At 40.9% G+C, this 18,968-nt stretch overlaps 1 protein-coding gene across 5 annotated transcripts in view; it reads left to right on the top strand.

Annotated features, from left to right (window-relative positions):
- NRP1 (neuropilin 1) overlaps nt 1-5,031 on the top strand; it is a 339,157-nt gene extending 334,126 nt beyond the window's left edge. For all 5 annotated transcript variants that reach the window (XM_033931511.1, XM_033931507.1, XM_033931509.1 and 2 more), the window contains exons 17-18: nt 368-430; nt 4,221-5,031. In XM_033931511.1, the coding sequence (XP_033787402.1) occupies nt 368-430; nt 4,221-4,513 (356 nt within the window). In that variant the 3' untranslated portion in view covers nt 4,514-5,031. The remainder of the gene's footprint in view (nt 1-367; nt 431-4,220) is intronic.
- The last annotated feature ends 13,937 nt before the right edge of the window (nt 5,032-18,968 follow it).

The following is an 18,968-nucleotide window of genomic DNA, read 5'->3' as shown; positions in this document are numbered from 1 at the left end:
TAAGGGCATCTGTGCCTAAATTTATGGGCAGGTCTTGGGTTTGGGAGGAGGCCTGTAGGTAGGAAGTGGGCAGGAGGAACCCTGGCCTGATATACTGGGGCCTAATTTGTAGATGCCTACTGACGTCTAACTCAAGTTAGGCACCGCTAGGTGTAATTCTATAAAATGTACCTAACTTTGAATGACATGCGGTAGGTGCCATTTCCCTAGACACTCACCGATTTAGGCGCCATTTATTGAAATAGGCTCCGAGTCCCCTTTTACCTCCTGGAAGCTTGATGAATCAGCTGGGTAGTTTGAAGCACAGAGCACTGGCTCAGAGGTTCCTGTTACTTTACTAATACTATATCTCTGTTTGAATCATTAGATCCAGAGACAACGGACATGAACAATGAAATCAATGAAGACAATCCGGAAATCAACAAAACAGGTACCAAACCCTTTTTTTTGCTTTAGTGTTGCCAGATGATGCTTTGCTTCAAGTACTGAACAGAACAACATCTTTTGAAACTGCTATGCAGTGTATTGAAGCATCATTTCTAGTATATTTTCAGGGGTATTTAATGTTTTATTTTTCTTATCCGAGGTTAATTCTAACAAATTAATTTACTTTGATATTATCCACATTGTTTTGGGGAGATTTTCTTTACGGAATTTCCACAAGTTCACCTGAAAAACTTTCAGAAAATTGACCCCATCCCCCACATGCTGGGAAAAGCACGCAAAACAACAATAATCTTAAAAACAATCTACAAAGTTACAAGTGATCCACAGGATAGAAACCAAATAACGTATACAATAAAAACGACCCAACACGGGCCGTGTTTTGGCAAAATAAAAATGTCTTCCTCAGGGGTCTTAAAGGGCCCTTGGCTGTATTAAATATAAAAATATAAAAGTCACAAAAAAAAAATCAAAGTAGTTTAGAGGCTACAAACAAGCAGCACAGCTCACAAGACTACAATGTAGGCTGGTGTCACACGGTCCCCCTCAAAGGCAATGGGCGGCTGCAAAATAACTCTGTGAAGTTTCAAAAATTCCCTCGATACAAAGAGCATATCTGTGTTATAAAGCATATTTGTAGGAATAAAAACTATTGCTATTCTCCATCCAAGGTTTTGTGTTACCTATCCTTCTCTAGGAGGTGGGAACAGTGAGACAAAGACACTTGATTATTCCAGGCTCAGGTAGCAGAAATTATATTCAGGAGTTTCTCACTGGAAACACAACAGCTTATCCTCAGCAAAACAAAGAAGCTTCTAGTCAGCAGGTAAACAACCCAGTGGTAGCAGAAAGGGATAGGGAAGGGATTTGGGATTTAGCTCATGCCTTTTCCAGCAAAAGCTCAGGTGGAGTTATATTCAGGTACTATACTTATTTTTCTGGCATTACTGCTACTATTAATTATTTCTATAGCGCTACCAGATGTACGCAGCACTGTACAGAGTCACAAAGAGGACAGTCCCTGCTCAAAGGAGCTTACAATCTGAACAGACAAGACAGACAAACAGGATGTCATGGATACAGTTAAGGCGAACGGTTAATCTGCTGGCTGGGTTGGTGGGCAGTAGGGTTATGACTTGAAGGCTATATAAAAAAAGGTGGGTTTTCAGTCTGCTTTTAAACAAGGGAAAGGAAGGGGCTTGGCAGACAAACTCAGGTAATTTATTCCAAGCATAGGGGGCAGCTAAATGAAAGGAACGAAGTCTGGAATTGGCAGTGGAGGAGAAAGGTAAAGCTAAGAGCAGCTTATCTGGGCATATACTTTAGAAGACGAAAGGAATTAGTGCTACCAGCTACATCCAAATGAAAGGGGTAGTTGTTAACGATATAGGTTTTGAATGTTATTAGCAGTGATTTACACATAGCGCTGAGTTACTTAAGGTTAGTGTGTGCTAATATCATGATCGCACATTCAGATGCATTCCCTTTGCATGCATATGGCATTAGGGCATGCTGGCCTTTAATGAATGACGCCCACAGTGATTTTTGAGCTTTTAAAATAACTTGAGGCACATGAACTTTGGCTGCATATTTTCTCAGTATGAAACAAATTTGGCACTGATGTTTATAGACAGTATTAGGGGGTATTGCAATTAACATATAGTTACCTATGAGGAATATAAGTGCCCCTGTCAGGCTGTACTACAGTTGTTTTAGTAATTTCTAGAGACTCTTTAGACCTCTGTCTTTATTAATAGTTTCTTCCTGCCATAGAAAAAAGCATAGTCAGTCAAGTTTAGGCCAACAAGGACAGTTTTAGGCCTCTGTTACTTCTGACATTTTGAGATGTGGAAATGAAACAAAGGTCAAGGAATTCTACCCCAATGGAAAGCTACCATAAGAGCTCATTTTTTAATTCATGCAATGTTATTCTAATAAAGAAAAATGTCTACCAGTCTTTCTGATTTATTGTGCTGTTTTCTAGAAAGTTGTACATTATCTACTATCTACTATACTATAATAAAACGCTAAGCGCACATGCGCACTCTTACCTGCGTGATCTGTGATCAGTAGGTCCGTGGCCAGCAAGAGTGCGCATGCACGCATAGAACGATCCTTGCGGTCTTGCCAGCTCCCTTACAGTTCACGCCCGGCGCGGCTCCCCCCTCACTCACTGTAAGGAAGTTCTTTGTTGACGCACCCCTCCCACCCCTCCTCGGCGCACCCGAACCCCCGTTGACCCTCCCATCCGACCCTCCCACTGCGAGACGACCAACAACCTCCTGACTCCAGCAGCATCTGCAGCACTCTAAACAGGCTGCTTCGTGGCCTTCTACTGCCCTGATTTCCTCAGCTGCGTCCCTAAGACGCGACAGAGGAAATCACGGGCAGTAGAAGGCCGCGAAACAGCATGTTTAGAGGGCTGCAGACGCTGCTGGAGTCGGGAGGTTTATATGTCGTCTCACGGTGGGAGGGCCAGTGGGGTCGGCTGCACGATGGCGGGGGGAAACAACGGTTCTAGTGCACAGGGGGATGGGAGGGAAGGAGGGATAGAAAAATGCCAGGTTCTACTGTATGGGGGATGGGGGGGTAGAAATGGAAAGATGCTGATCAAGGGTTCTACTGCACAGGGGGATGGGAGAGAGGGAGGTAAACAGGCTGGCTTCGGGGGTGGGACAAATTCTGGAAGGTAGTGAGGGGGATATAGGAAGGAGGCACTGGGGGCACTAAGGACATAGGAAGGGGAACTGAGGGTACTAAGGACATAGGAGGCACTGAGGGCACTAAGGACACGGGAAGAAGGCACCGGGGGCACTAAGTACACAGGACCAAGGCAATAGGGGCACTAAGGAAATAGGAGGGGGCACTAAGGACATAGGAAAGGGCACCTAGCACCCGTTAATGTAACAGGCTAAAACACTAGTATAAAGTTAAATTATTAATTTGTTTGTGAATATTCTTTTTAAAAGTTTCCTTTCAAGGGTGTCTCAATATTTTATGCACTCGATGCATATGAATTATACAGTGGGTGGCTTTGTTTTGATTTTGGTGCTCAAAATTGTGCTGTGCAACTCCCAGTCCCTCCTTCCTCAAAAGAAGGAGCGCCTTCTCTCCCACCCACTGAATAGAAGGAGCGCCCCCCCTCCCCTAGGCTTACGATCAAGCTGGCTCCAAGCTCAAAATGGCTGCCAGGACCTCCAGCTACAGTCTCACAAGACTGACATTGGAAGTCCTGGTAGTCATTTTGACCAGGGACCCAGAAGTGAGTGGAGACTGCTGTTGCTCCAGTTTGCCACTACACTACCAAAAACATGGGGAGAGGGTAGACTCTTGGGGTGGATCAGTTAGGAGGGTGCCTTCTCTTCAGGAGGATAGGTCTCTGGATAGGTCCAAGAGAGGAACTTCCTTTACGGAAGGAGAGGAGGGAGTGAATTCTGTACAAGGTGGGGAGGGGGGCTGTACAGGTAGGTCCAGGACAGTTTATCTTCTATTCGAGGGGAAGGGAGTCAGCTGTTCCCATTCAGGGCCAAGGTTCAGTGGGTGGGGCCAGGCCAATTTCAGTTTCAGCTTCAGTTTAGGTCTAAACTGAGTAGTGAATTTCATCCGCAGATTCAGTGTTGGCCAAACCAAAAAACCTGTTTTCAGTCAGCCTCTAGTATGAATTGTTCAGAAAATGCTTTGGTTTTTAGATAAGTATATTTTCCAATTGATTTTAGCCTCACAATCATAGGGTTTCATGAAGGGCATTCACTTTATTCTCCTTTGTCTATTGTCAGGATTCACACCAACCTATGCTGACAATGATGCTGCATTTAACAAGAACATATCTAAGAAGCCAGGCAATGTGCTGAAGACTCTAGACCCCATCCTGATTACTATTATAGCCATGAGTACATTGGGAGTCCTTGTGGGGGCCATTTCTGGAGTAGTCCTGTACTGTGCTTATTGGAACAGTGGCATGTCAGAAAGAAACTTGTCTGCTCTGGAGAGCTATAATTTTGAGCTTGTGGATGGCGTAAAGTTGAAAAAAGATAAACTAAACACACAAAATAGTTACTCCGAGGCATGAAGGTCTAAAGAAGCGAGAAGTTTCCGAGAATTGGAGCAGAAGGACATATGCTGATTACGGGGCAAACTGTCGATCTCTTACTGTACAGGCTAACAGAGGCGTTGGATTACGCTGAGCCAAGCTTTTCTCAGGAGCTTCAATGAATATAATCGAAAGTGTGGACGTGTAACAATCAAAATCATGTACAGTTGGCTTTTTAAGTTGATTTTGTTTTGAATAATCCAATGCTGGTATTGAGACCAATTATGATCGACGTATAGTTTGTATTCTTTTCTCTTTGTTACAATTTGTTTTTCTTGTGGGGATATTTTTTAGGGTTTTTCTTTTTTTACTGTGCAAAATCCAAGATGCTGTTGTTGCAAAATGTGTTCAGTGAGGTCCTTTGGTGATGGGACAAAAGTGTGCGAGACTTCAGTGCGCCGACATTTCAGCGCAGACAAATCAGCGCAAGACTCCAGCGCGCCACCTATAAAGTTACTTTTAAAGAACTCCGACGGGGGTGTGAGTAGCAACCCCCCCCAGTTTACTTCATACTGTTCGCGCTGCCGTTGGGGGGGTGGGGGGTGCAACCCTCCACATTATAGAGAAAACTTAACTTTTTCCTAAAAAATCAGGAAAAAGTTAAGTTTCCTCTATAATGGAGGGTTCCAACCCCCCCAACCCTCCCCCCAACAGCAGCGTGAATTGGGGGGTTCCCCCCTCACACCTCCCGTCGGAGCTCTTTAAAAGTAACTTTTTTGGCAGCGCGCTAGAGTCTTGCACCGATTTGTCTGTGCTGAAATGTCAGCGCACTGAAGTTCCGCACGCAAATGACTATGAACCGGTCCTTTTGATGGACATGCTGCCCATAGGTCAGTGCCCAGATTCTACCAGAGGTAGCAGCAGAGCAGGCACTTGTAGCTATGTCTGTCATAGGCAATGAAAGTTCAGGGCATTCATGAAGTACTGCAGCATCAGTACCAATATAACATGTCAACTCTGTGAACAAAGCTATATTGTCAGACGTTTGATGTTTCTCTCAGTGTTGGTCTAACATTATCACGCTTGTGAATTCTGTACGGAATGTGTGCTGAACCATCATCAGACTCATATGGCAACGGAGTTCACTGCCTGCCCGTAAGGAAATGTTCTCGGCACTGGCTAACGTATGTCCTCTCAAGTGCCTTTTTGTGTTTCAACTGATCCTCTTTTTTGTTAACGTGGATTACTGCCCCTTTTCCACCACTGAAAGCCATGCCTTCATTTGTACTGCGGCGGCTAAGTGGAAGGTATTCTTTGGTTGGAAATGGCCTCAAGAAGGCGTAGCCTAATTGGAATTGGCAACATTGCACGAGTTTTGCTCTCTGTATTGTGGTGTCATTTCTTGACTGTTTTTGTATAACGCTGCAATATTCCCTTTTTATTGTTCCTTCTATAGAATGTATTTTCACACGTACACTCACTTTGAGCAACTCACGTAAAGTATTTGCCACGGTTGTGAAATGAAAGTGCAGCTTTAAATTGCTGACAATGGCAAAACATTGCTATTAGATTTTTGTGTTCAAGAGACAGTAAGGCAAAATTCCTAACTTGGCCCTCCAAAGTTCAACGTTGGATTTCTTGTTAGCAGCTTAAAGTGACAGTATCATTTTTCCTGAAGCTGAAAACAAGGTCTCTTTCACCCAAAACAAGACTATTTGTACGATAGACCTTAGGGCAGGGGTGTCAAAGTCCCTCCTTGAGGGCCGCAATCCAGTCGGATTTTCAGAATTTCCCCAATGAATATGCATGAGATCTGTTTGCATGTACTGCTTTTGTGGTATGCTAATAGATCTCATGCATATTCATTGGGGAAATCCTGAAAACCTGACTGGATTGCGGCCCTCGAGGCGGGACTTTGACACCCCTGCCTTAGGGGTAGTTATCAATGTGGGCTACTGTTAAGACAACATTTTACTGCTAACCCCAGTTATTGATAACTAGGGGGTCCTTTTATTAAGGTACGCTGGCCGTTTTAGCGCGCGTTAAATGCTAACGCGTCCTTTATAGTTTATGGGGTCTAAAACGGCTAGCACACCTTAGTAAAACGACCCCTAGGTCTCATTGCATAAAATAGGATTTGTGCTAAAATAGCACAAGGTGGCAGTAAAACAATCCATCTTAACGGTAGCCCATGTTGGTAACTACACCTCTTGCACGATAATCTGCACATGTCACAAGGATATGATTAACATAAGAATCAATATTCGGCCTCTATGGGCAACATTTCTCTTTTAAATTAAACTCTTGGCTGTGGCAGTCAAAAATTATCCAGAGCCAGGACTTAATATCTGAAAAAAAAAAAAAAAACTGGCCAGTGCAGGAACTTACCTAGTTATTGGAAACGTTCAGCCTGCTATGTGGATTACTTACCCTGATTTTTAGGATAAAGTTTCCTGATAACAGGCTGAGATTGTTACTGTATGAATAAGAGGCAGTCTGGAAGGATATTCAGAGGCGCTATCCAGATATTGTGTTTTAATCTAGCAGGTGTTTTCATCCAGAGAACTGCTTTTGAATATTGACTCTTTTTTTTAATTATTATTTACTTTTCTGTCTTGATTTTTAATTTACATGTAAGATATCAGGTGAGCCCGACTGCTCAACATAGCACTGTGCACTGCCATTTGGAGAACCTGGTTTTGATTCACAGGCTGAGCCTCGGTTCCCTATGATTGAGGTAACATTCACAGGCTGTGAGAGGAGGAAATGAAACCCCCAGTTCTTACACAACAGCAACACTTAGGGCTCCTTTTACTAAGCTACGGTAGCATTTTTTTAGCACACGCTGCAAATTAGCGCGTGCTAACCCCCTCGCTACGCATAAAAACTAACGCCAGCTCAATGGACGCGTTAGCCTTTTGCATGCGCATGCTAAAACGGCTAGCGCGCCTTAGTAAAAGGACCTCTAAGGGCTCCTTATACTAAGCTGCGGGAGCTACATTGCCGCGCACGCTAAAACCGCTAGCGCAGCTTAGTAAAAGAAGCCCTTAGAGGTCCCAGCATTGTATGTTCTGAGGACAGTATAGCAGCGACAACACAGCTCACCAGATTGCTTGATTGAGAGCCAAAATCTCAATTTCCAAAAAATTCTTAGGGAGAAACAAAAAAAAAAAAATAAAAAAGACCACAGCGGCCAAAATTAAATGCTAAGCAGTCTTTCTCAAACATGGCTTCTTTTTCATTTACTGATGAATAAAAAAAGGAACCGTGTTTCAGAAAGACTGTTTGGTCTTCCAGTTTGGTGGAATGAGATGGGGTGGGGAGGAGGGATCTTCTCCCTAAGATTTTTGGGAAGTTGAGATTAAGGCTGTCATTCCAGCAATCTGGTGCAGTGTGTTGTTGTGCATCACATTTTTTAACAGCACCATTTGCCCCCCCCCTGTTTTACTAAGGTGTGCTAAGCGTTTTAGCGCCATAGACTAACATGCGCACATTAGTGGTTAGTGCGCACTAATATTTGGTGCGCTCTAAAAAGCGTAGCACACCTTAGTAAAAGGAGCCCTTAGTTTTCCCAGATGCAGGACAGAAAGGAATACCACAGGTCTTGCACATTTATGAAGAGGATGAAATTTGTGCCCTAAAGTTTAATACAGAATAACAGCCTGCATTTAGAAAACAACGCTTTAAGAGCAAGGTTGAGGGCAATTGAAAAACACTTGTGCTTAAGTCATCATTCTAAGCAGAGAGTCATGAAACATACATATTTTGCAAAGTTCTCAAAGGACAACTAATTTTGACTCCAACCCAGTATCCCCGTAATGTGAATAGGCTTACAACATGACGGCAAAGTCAGCCCTCTCTTTGTTCTGAACATTGTCTCTTCATATTCTACGGCACTTTTATTCCGTGTATTATTCTGTATATAATCGGTTTGTTTGAATCTAATCCACATAGGCAGCTCTTCATTCTTTAATTTATAGAAGACCATTAAGACACAACAAATGCTAGGGGGCAATTCTATAGCAAGACAACCCATTGTAGGCCCCTCCCAATGCAACGTGGGGTTCCTCCTATTCTATAACATTATCTGGGTGTGCTGATTTCCGTACAGAATACTGTGTAAACCTGAATCGGCATATGCCTAAATTTAAATACAACCACTTACGCCAGGTCATTGGGTGTGGCTAAATGCAACGTGCATAACTTATAGCATTCTGCAAGTTACACCTATAAGTTAGGGACATGCCCATGTCCCTCTCATGCTCCACTCATATACACGCCCCTCCCCCTTGTAGCTACATGCTATAGAACTTACACAATCCTTTATAGCAAAAGGGCTTTCAGAGGATTCATTGAATCCCCAGCTCTACAGCCCTGCGTTTTTATTTTTTGTTTACATTTTGCTTGATGCAGTTTGATTTGTTGAGTAGGCAGGCAGCCTGCTCAACCAATCAAACTGCATCAAACAAAAAGTAAACCCAAAAAATAAAGCAGAGCTCTGGGCTGAGGATTCTTCAAATCCCCCTGAAGGCCCTGATAGTACTGATCTGAATTTAATTGGCTGAGCAGCATCTGCCTGTTGTCTGCTTAACCAATAAAATTCAGACCAGTGCCCTCAGAGGCTTTAGGGGTGGAGCGAATCCCCTGAAAGCCCTGACCTCATGCCACTGCTTTGTAGAAAAATGCATAGTGTGTATACATGTGAAAGTGCCAATCATCATGGCACTTACACATACACAGTGGGCCAGAACTTCAGTAAATGGTGCCCGAAGTTAGGCAGTATTGTGATCCACACTAAGATAATACTCTGTAAAGGGCACTCTGCACAGAGCACATATTATAGAATACTAGCTTGGCGCACTTCCTAGGCCTAACTTTGGGCATGACCACATATGCTTGCCAATAGCTAGTGTAAATGCTGGCACCCAACTGATGGTAGTTAGGTGTGCAAATCCAGGTATTCTATAACATCACGCCTAATTTCTGGACATGCCCCTAACCTGCCCAAGCTCCTCCTACAGCCACACCCTCTTATAGTTGCTCACCATGAATTTTAGGCGCACATGTTACAGAATAGGGCATAGGGCAGATCCGTGCATAACTGCTAATTAAGTGCTTGCTAACTCCAATAATTGATTGTTAGCTCCTAATTGACTAGTTTATCTGGGATCTACACCCAAATTTGAATGACCTATACGGGGGGAGGGGGTGCTTAATTGCACATACTCTGTTATAGAATTGCCCTTTTTTGTTTTTTGTGGCATTCACCACATCTTTCAGCCGCATCACATCACATTGGTAAAGAAGGAAGTGGTCTGAAGGTCACCACCATTCAATAATGGAAAAGTGATACTGCTACTTTAGATAGTGAAAATAAAATCTTGCACTGATGAATATATTTAAAAAAAAATTATATGTTTATAAAATTATTAATTTGTAAAGGCAGTGTTACAAATGTTTCCGTTTATATTTGTTTTAGATTGTTTCATATTTTTTAAAATGTAAAATAGCATATTTTTTTCCTTTATTGAAAAAAAAAAAATAGGAAAACTTTTTTTGGTAGTAAAATGAGTTTAATTTTACTGGTATATTATTGCTTCATGTTTTGTATCATCCTAAAATTTTGTGCAAATTTTTTTACAGAAATTTTTATTTTCTATGACAGTATGACACTTGTAAATTGTTGTTTCAGAAATGAACAGCGAAGCCTTAACTTTAAAATGACATTTGTATTCTCTGACGTTGAGTAGCATAAAGATCATTTAGAACCGAACTGTAACTTAAATTCCAAATGATGACTACTACATTCCAAAGATACAGTTGAATTAAACATTTTCATAAAATATATCAAACTTGGTGCCTTTTAACTATCTTCAGGATCTGAATGGGCTTTGGTGCATTTTCCACAGCAGCATCGTAAAAGGGGCAATGTAGCACCCGCAGCTTAGTATAAGGAGCCCTTAGAGGTCCTTTTACTAAGGTGCGCTAGCGGTTTTAGCGTTTTAGTGTTAATTCAAATGTCATTCTAAATATTTCTCAAGTTAAAAAAAAATGCAATTGAAGCTGAGTTTCATTTGTCACAAATAGCATCTTGTGTCTATGTATTCAAGCCTGAAAAGCGCAGTTACTTACCTATAACAGGTGTTATCTGAGGACAGCAGGCAGATATTCTCACATGTGGGTGATATCATTTGAATATAATGATTTGGACAGTTTGGTGGGAAAAACAGCCATCTGGCACTTTATGCCACTTTTTGGACATTTTTCTCTTTTGAAAAAGAGCCCATTCACATGTGCTAAATTGATTTACAGCTCCTTTTACTAAGCCACGTTAGGGCTTTAACACGCGGAATAGCGCACGCTACATTGCCCCGCAGCTAGACCTTAACGTCAGCATTGAGCTGGCATTAGTTATAGCCGCGTAGCACGCAGTGTGGCGTGCGGTAATTTCCTGCGTGCGCTAAAAACGTTAGCGCACCTTAGTAAAAGGAGCCCTTAATGTATGTTAAGTTACAGATTAACATTATTAAGTTGACTAGCAAATGTTAAAAAGGCACCAGTGTCCATGAATTTTACTACAATGAATATGTGAAATGAACAAAAAATACATCTAAAAATTCAAGAAAAGGAAGGCAAAAGTACAGACAGTACAAAAGTGTAGTCACTTTAAAAGACTGAAAAGTCTTGAGACCGCATGCACTGGTGCCTTCCCGTCTGATGCCGGTTCCCGGAACCATTAGTTCGGTAGAAAAGCTAAGCCAGCTGGGGAAGGTGAAAGGGTTGTAAGAATATTTGCCTGCTGTCCTCGGATAATACCTGTTACAGGTAAGTAACTATGCTTTATCCTAGGAGAAGCAGGTAGCATATTCTCACATGTGGGACTACCTAGCTGCTAGAACATGTTAGTTTTACAATGAGCCTGGCAAAACCAAACAGGTTGGTAGGGAAGTTGGAGTTTAAATAGAGAATAAAATTTGAAGAATTGCTTGGCCAAACCGACTATCCCTTCTGGAACTATTTTATAAGCAATAGTGGGATGTGAAAGTATGAATTGAGGACCAGGTGGCTGCCTTATAGATGTCTTAAATGAGAGTGGAGAGTATTTCAAAAGAAGATACAATCCGCCAGCCATGTGTAGATGGTTCTCTTAGTGACCGGAGCTCCAAGTCTGTTTGGATCGAATAACAGGAACACTTGAATAGAAGTTCTGTGAGGTTTGATGTGATCCGGGTAATAAGCAAGAGCACGTTTACAGTCCAATGTGTGGCATGCAGCTTCACCAGGGTGAGAATGTGGTCTTGAAAAGAAAATAGGAACAACTGTAGACTGATTGAGATGAAATTCGGAGATGACTTTCAAAAGGAATTTGGGATGAATGCGAACATAAGAATAGCCATACTGGGTCAGACCAATGGTCCATCAAGCCCAGTAGCCCGTTCTCAATCCAGGTCCCTAGTACCTGGCCAAACCCCAAGGAGTAGCAACATTCCATGCAAGCAGTAACATCCCCCATGTCTTTCTCAGTAACAGATTATGGACTTTTCCTCCAGGAAATTGTTCAAACCTTTCTTAAAACCAGTTACGCTATCTACTCTTACCATAACCTCTGGCAATGCATTCCAGAACTTAATTATTCTCTGAGTGAAAAAAATGTCCTCTGTTGTGGTAAAATATTGTATACGATAGATCTGAGACACGTTCTTGAGGTTAACTGATTCTGTGTGCAGAAGTGATGGAGATGAGAAATACTGCTTCCAAGTGAGATGTTTGAGAGATGCAGACACAAGTGATTCAAAAGGAGGCATTGAGCTGGAGGAGGGCTGAGAGCTCTTAGTGAAGGAGGGTGGTCTGATGGGACTTGAAAGAGGACTCTCTCAGAGGAAGGTTTGGAGTTTTGTTTTGACTATTAAAAAAAAGGGGGGCATAGCCCTATCTCACCACTTGAAGTACCAGTGATTGGTTGTTATGCAGAAACAGTGATGGAAAAAATGAGTGAAATGACCTCCTTTAGGGAGAGTCTGGGGAGTACGATGTGGAACGTTGGCTAGGCTTTCCACAATGGAGTTTAAAAGACTGCTGAGATTTAGTCTGATTCTGAGATTGAGGTTTCTGAGCTCTTTGTTGTCTTGGATATCTTTGAGCCAGAGGCCAAGAGGATAGGGAAAGCAGATTACATTTGGTTGGAAATTTTTGATGTAAAAATAATTGATTGGTCCAACTTTTAAAACATTTCTTCTTTTGAATTTGTTCCATTATATGGAGAGTGAGTTACACTTCAAGAATATCAGCAGTATCCATAGCCATGGATAACATGCATAGCTAAGAGTATCTGACCTTGAGGTCAATGTATAGGAGTGCTTGGTCAATATCCTATGTGTAGAGGACAACTTGTTTGGGGATAAAACAGAGAAGGCAATTCAGAAAATCAAGAGGCATGAGGACTCTATGACAACATTATTATTCTCAAAAACAGCTAGGCCATAACCGCCTAAGCATTCATATACCTATAAGCATTGAAGTAGGAGGAGTGCTTATAGGTATATGAATGCTTAGGCGGTTATGGCCTAGCTGTTTTTGAGAATAATAATGTTGTCATAGAGTCCTCATGCCTCTTGATTTTCTGAATTGCCTTCTCTGTTTTATCCCCAAACAAGTTGTCCTCTACACATAGGATATTGACCAAGCACTCCTATACATTGACCTCAAGGTCAGATACTCTTAGCTATGCATGTTATCCATGGCTATGGATACTGCTGATATTCTTGAAGTGTAACTCACTCTCCATATAATGGAACAAATTCAAAAGAAGAAATGTTTTAAAAGTTGGACCAATCAATTATTTTTACATCAAAAATTTCCAACCAAATGTAAATTTTCAAACAAAGACCGCAGCAGTGATACCCAGGACTGCCAGCATTACGCATACCCTTGGGATTTATATTCCCCACTCTTCAGTCGTTATAGTTTTTCAACAACAGAACAATATTTATTATCTCCTTGTTCTGACACCCAGTTCAGTTTCTGACACCTTGTTCAGTTTCTTATATAAGAACAAGTAAGTTTTTATGTTAAGATGTATAATGTGTGCTCTGTGGACTTAATCCCCAGCGGGCTTTGCTTCTCACAGAGAGCTAGGCTGCAAATACAGAGCTTAAGAACGCCCTTCTTCTTCAGTCTGAGAGAGAACAGTTGCCATGTTTGTGGACCGGCTGTATGAGAACCTGAGACTAGCATTGTTCTCCTACCAGGTTTTCATCTTTATTTCTAACATTCTAACACAGCTTAGTTTTATATCTAAGACTGAAGAACAGTGCTATTTCCACAATAGGAAGGGCTGGTAGAGTAAGAAGATTCTGTGACAAAGTTGAACTGCCTTGAAGTCATCAATTGTAAGTGTTTTTTCATTACATCATGTTATTAAAGAAAGCTGTTCAAGAAATACAGAATCTGGCTGGTAACACTAAGATTACAGAAGTAAGAGTTAACTGAAAAGGAGCTTCATACGACTGCCAGCTTACCTTCTGGTTTTTACTTCATAACACAGCATGCTTTGGTGCACAGTAGACTTTTGGGGTAAGCATCACGGTAAGACCCTCTTCAGTGGCTCCTACACAGATTACTTATTATTATTTTTTTTTTCAAGCACAAACATGACTTTTGTATGCACACTCACTCTTTGCGATTTGCACTCTGCAGCTAGTGAATTTTTAACAAATGAATTTTTGTGTATGAGTAAACCAGTCACTCATTTTTTGTAACATGTAAAAGCCAAAGTAGATTTTTTTTTTCCTTTTGGTTAACGGTTTTGTCTTTTGTATTATAGTTTTTGCTTTATGGTTTTTATCACATACTTCATTTATGGTCAATCTACTCCCGTTAAATATAAGATATATGAGGGACATTCAATAATTTATCTACCTGAGTATGAAAGAAAGTGGCAAGTGTGTTGAAACAAGTTTGTGCATGTTGTGACATTCCTCAAGGTTACTCATTCACAGTTGCAACTCACTGAGAGTCTAACATTGCAAAAGACAGGATGTTAGGAGAGTCCTGCTAGATTTGGAGCACCATTCAATAATAAAATTTCTCACAAAAGAAGGGAAAAAGCCAGAGGAGAACCATGAACACATGCTGCAGTTTATGGTGATTCTGCCCCATCATCAAGCAGGTTAGTCTAAAATGACTACAGTTAATACAAAACACGGCAGCTAAACTTATTTTCTGGAAAAGAAAGTACAATCATGTTTCTCCTCTGTTGAGAAAGCTTCACTGGCTCTCAGTTTGTTTTAGGATACAGTTTAAATGTGCATGTGTTATCTTTAAGCTTCTCTATGGAATATTTGATCTTTTAGTCCCTTTATATTGGAATACTTGCCACTCGAGGATTACACAGAAATATAAACTATCATTCCCCTCTTTTAGGGGAATCAAATCTGTCGGGAAGCTTAGCCAATCCTTTGCTTTCAAACTGGTAGAAACTTGAAACAGACTCCCTGACTCTGTTAGACTGATAGGCCAGCTTCAACAATTTTACAAAGTCCTAAAAACTGCTGTTTACACAATATCTAAATGGCTTACCTATTAAAACTAATGAATTGATAGCATTTAACACTCTTTTTTTATGTTTCTCATTTTTATGTTTTCTGGTCTTTAATTATTTATGAACCGAGTCGAGCTCTGTTAGGAGATGATCCAGTAGACTAGACTAGATCATCCTACAAAGTAAAATTTTGGAGCCAGCAGTTTAAGTAGGGTAGAAAGTCCATTGAAGATGACCCTCACACTGGATGGCCTGTGGAAGCAACTTGCACAGAAATGTACAAGAAAGTCAAGGATTTAATAGCTGAAGAAATGAGCATCTTAGCAGGTACAGTTCTGAAAATAATTAATGAAAAGTTGGGTATGTCCACGGTTAGTGCAAGATGGGTTCCAAGAATGCTGACGCCATGTCAGAAGGCCACGAGGCTCCAGTGCTATCAGGAGAACTTGGAGATGCACCATGAAGACCAAGTTAATTTTTTTCATTGTTTGGTGACTGGAGATGAGACTTGAGTCTATCACAGAGATCCCGAGTCCAAAATGGAGTCAATGCAGTAGAAGCACAAGTCATCTCCCACTCAAAAAAAGTTAAAGACAGAAAAAACTGCAGGCAAAGTCATGTCAACTGTCTACTGGGATGATGGACTTTTGCTTTTGCAGTTCATGTCATACAAGATAACCATAATTGGGGAGAGTTACGCCAACACAATGCTCGCTTTGCGGGAGTCAATCATGATTAGGAAAACTCACAGCAGGTGTGCTGCTTCTTCGTGACAATACGCTAGTGCACATGTCATGGCAATCACAGGCTGCCATCCAAGAATGTGGATTTCAGCAGCTGAACCATCCACCCTACAGTCCTGACCTGGTTCCCTCAGATTATTTTCTGTTCTGAGTTTTGAAATTTCTCCATGAACAGCATTTTTCAAGTGATGAAGACGTCAAGGAACTTGTGATGTCCTAGTTTCAGAAGAATTCTTTTCAAAGGGGTTAAAGTCATTGCAGGAAAAGTGGATGAAGTGTATGGAGCTATCAGGGGACTATACTGAAAAATAAAACAAAAGTTTTTTGAAAACTTTGCTTTCCTACTGAGGTAGATAAATTGTTAAATTATCGGTTTCTACTAACCTTTCAGATTTGCTTCAGTAGCTGGTTAAGCAATTGTAGAGGAGGCACAATTTATAGTAATGCCTCAGAATCAAATTGCTATGTAAGGAATAGATGAATCTGTAGATTGTGTCAAACTTGCACTTGCCCCAGCCACAAATCTGAATGAGTGTATTTGTAGAATTGGTTGGAACCAGGTATTGTGGAAAAAAACAGGGTATTCCAAAATCTGATGAACAGAATATTTTTATTTAAGTTTATCTTTCTCCTTTTAGCATTTAATGAACTTCATCAAAATATCCTACCATAGCAAAAAGAAAACATAGAATCTTCTCTCCCACAAGTATTTTAAAGCCAGTTAGCCCTAATAAAGTTCAAAGACTTTCAACTCAGTCTGACTTCAAAACAGCACACAAAAAAGAGAAAAAAAATATTATTTTCTATTCAAATTACATTCCTGCAGGCTTGAGGCCTGGTCTATACCAGCTGCTTCATCCATACCATTACTTAATATCACCACTAGAATGGAGGGGCTCTGATTTACTACTAAGGTTAACTGCATTATCTTTGAGACAGTGCTGTGAACAAGTCTGCCCTGTGAACTTCTAAAAGCTAAGTTACTCAGAATTTCATATTCTGCTCTTTTCACTGTTTTTCAGCATTATATCTGCTTAATTTTTCTTCTCCTCCTCCCTGTTTCTTACTTTAAAAAAAACAAAAATAAACCAGAAAAATAAAACCCTCTCTGTCCTCTGTTAAATCTTATTTCCTCTTCATAGGAATAAGGGTAAGACTTATAGTCCCACCCACCCCAGGGACCACTGTTCATATATAGAGACCCAAATAATCAGGACTACTCAAATCAAGTCACTTCACAACCAATCAAGATGACCTTTATTCTATGCAATCACTGTGATGCTTTAATTCCAAGACACACTATTTGGAGAGCTAAGGCTTGCCCCATCTGTCTTCAACTTGCTAGTATTAAGAAGGAGCTCTGCAAACTTAAATAGGAATTGAATACAATTAAAGCAGCTTCCATCACTCCATAAAATCAAACATTACATTACATTATATTACATTAGTGACTTCTATTCTGCCTTTACCTTGCAGTTCAAGGCGGATTACATAAGAATTGTTATGATCTTAATACATAAGATTATAAAAGAACATTTTCTAATTAGCTAAGAAGAGGATTGGTAAAGCTGGTGGAGATTGGGACTTTATTGGTAAAGTTATATTGGTTTTATGTGTTTTTTGAAGAGTAAAGTTTTTGTTTCTTTTTTGAAAGTTTTGTAGTCTGTGGTTGAAGTCAGCAGATTGGTGAGTTGGTCCAGTTTTGCTGCTCTGGTGGCCAGAAGGTTGTCATATATTTTTTTTCATTTGACATTTTTGGTTGGCAGGTGTGTGAATATTGTGTGGGTTCTCCTGTGTCTGATTGAGGTGGAGTGAGTTAGTCGATTGTTCCAGTAGGAAGGGCTGTTTCCGTTTATAGCTTTGAATAGTAGGCAAAGGAATTTGAAATGTATTCTGGCTTGTATTGGGAGCCAGTGTGAGTCGTGGTAGGCCTCCGTGATGTGGATTTTGTGGAATCTTGACTACTTTTTCTCCATTTTCTTTCTAGTTGTCTGTATTTTCTTTTGAGTTGGAGTAGTTCATTGTCGAACCATTTGTTGGATTTTCTATGCATTCTTGTTTTGGATTGTTCTGGGGCTATTTCATCTAGGGTTGCTGTACTTAGGATGTTGCATTGTGGGATGAAGTCTTTGGGGTTGTAGTCTTGGATTATTGCGTGTCTTTGTCCAGAATTTGGTTGGGGTCGACGTGTGGGCGTGAATTGTAAGTTATTTTTTGGGTAATTGGTTTGCTTTTGTTTTTGGTCCAGTTGATTTTGAAGGAGTACGTATAATGGTCTGACCATATGGATCAGTACCAGTATCTGTTTGATGTGTATATTTCTGGCTGAGTGGGCTGTTGGGACATGTATGCTGCAATGTCGAGTTGGTGTCCTTTTTCATGAGTGGTTTGCGGGTCTAGTATCTTGTATGTTAGGGCCTCGAGGTATGCTAGTAAGTTTTCAACTTGTTGTGGGATTGGTTATTGAGGTGTAGGTTAAGGTCTCCTAGTATTAAGTTGTATATTATTGTTAGTTAGTTTTGGTAAATGAAATCTTCGAACATTGGTTTTGCTGTGTTCCAGTTTCCTGGAGTTATATAGCAGAGCATGCATGTTAGTGTTCCTTTAAGTGATGTGCTTGAGAGTTGACAGGCTAGTAGATCCATGTATGGGGTAGATGATTTGTCTTGTATTTTTAGGTCTAAAGTTGTTTTAGCTATTATGGCGATACCTCCTCCTCTTTTGTTTTCTCTGCAGACCACTATTATTTTGTATCCCTTTGGGCATACTTCCGTTATTCTGGGATCTGAATCTGAGGTAAGCCAGGTTTCTGTGAGGAAAAGGCAATCTATGTTTTCTTCTTCTATCCAGGTCTTTATGAATTCTGTCTTGGGGCCTATGGATCTGATATTCACATATGCACAAGTGAGAGTGGTATAGGCTGTTTGTGTGATCCGAGTTATTTTGGGATAAATGAGTGATCTTAGGCGTGGTTGCGTTTTGGTCTTGCAAGGGTTGGCCGGTCTTCTTGTAGTATGTGTGGTGGATTAGTAGGTGTAGGTCTGATAGTTTGTGATATTATCTGTTGAGAGTCGTCTGGTAGGTTGGGTGGTTCCCTTGGAGTAAGATACCAACTTACCATCTCTACCTCAAAGAATAAAACAGCCCAGGAATAAATGGGTCACAGTAGGCTCAGGAAGACTACGACATGTAACACAGAAACATCCACCTT

Source organism: Geotrypetes seraphini, chromosome 2 (genome assembly GCF_902459505.1).
Source record: "Geotrypetes seraphini chromosome 2, aGeoSer1.1, whole genome shotgun sequence".
NCBI classification, from domain to species: Eukaryota; Metazoa; Chordata; class Amphibia; order Gymnophiona; family Dermophiidae; genus Geotrypetes; species Geotrypetes seraphini.
This window is presented reverse-complemented; position numbering and strand designations above follow the sequence as displayed.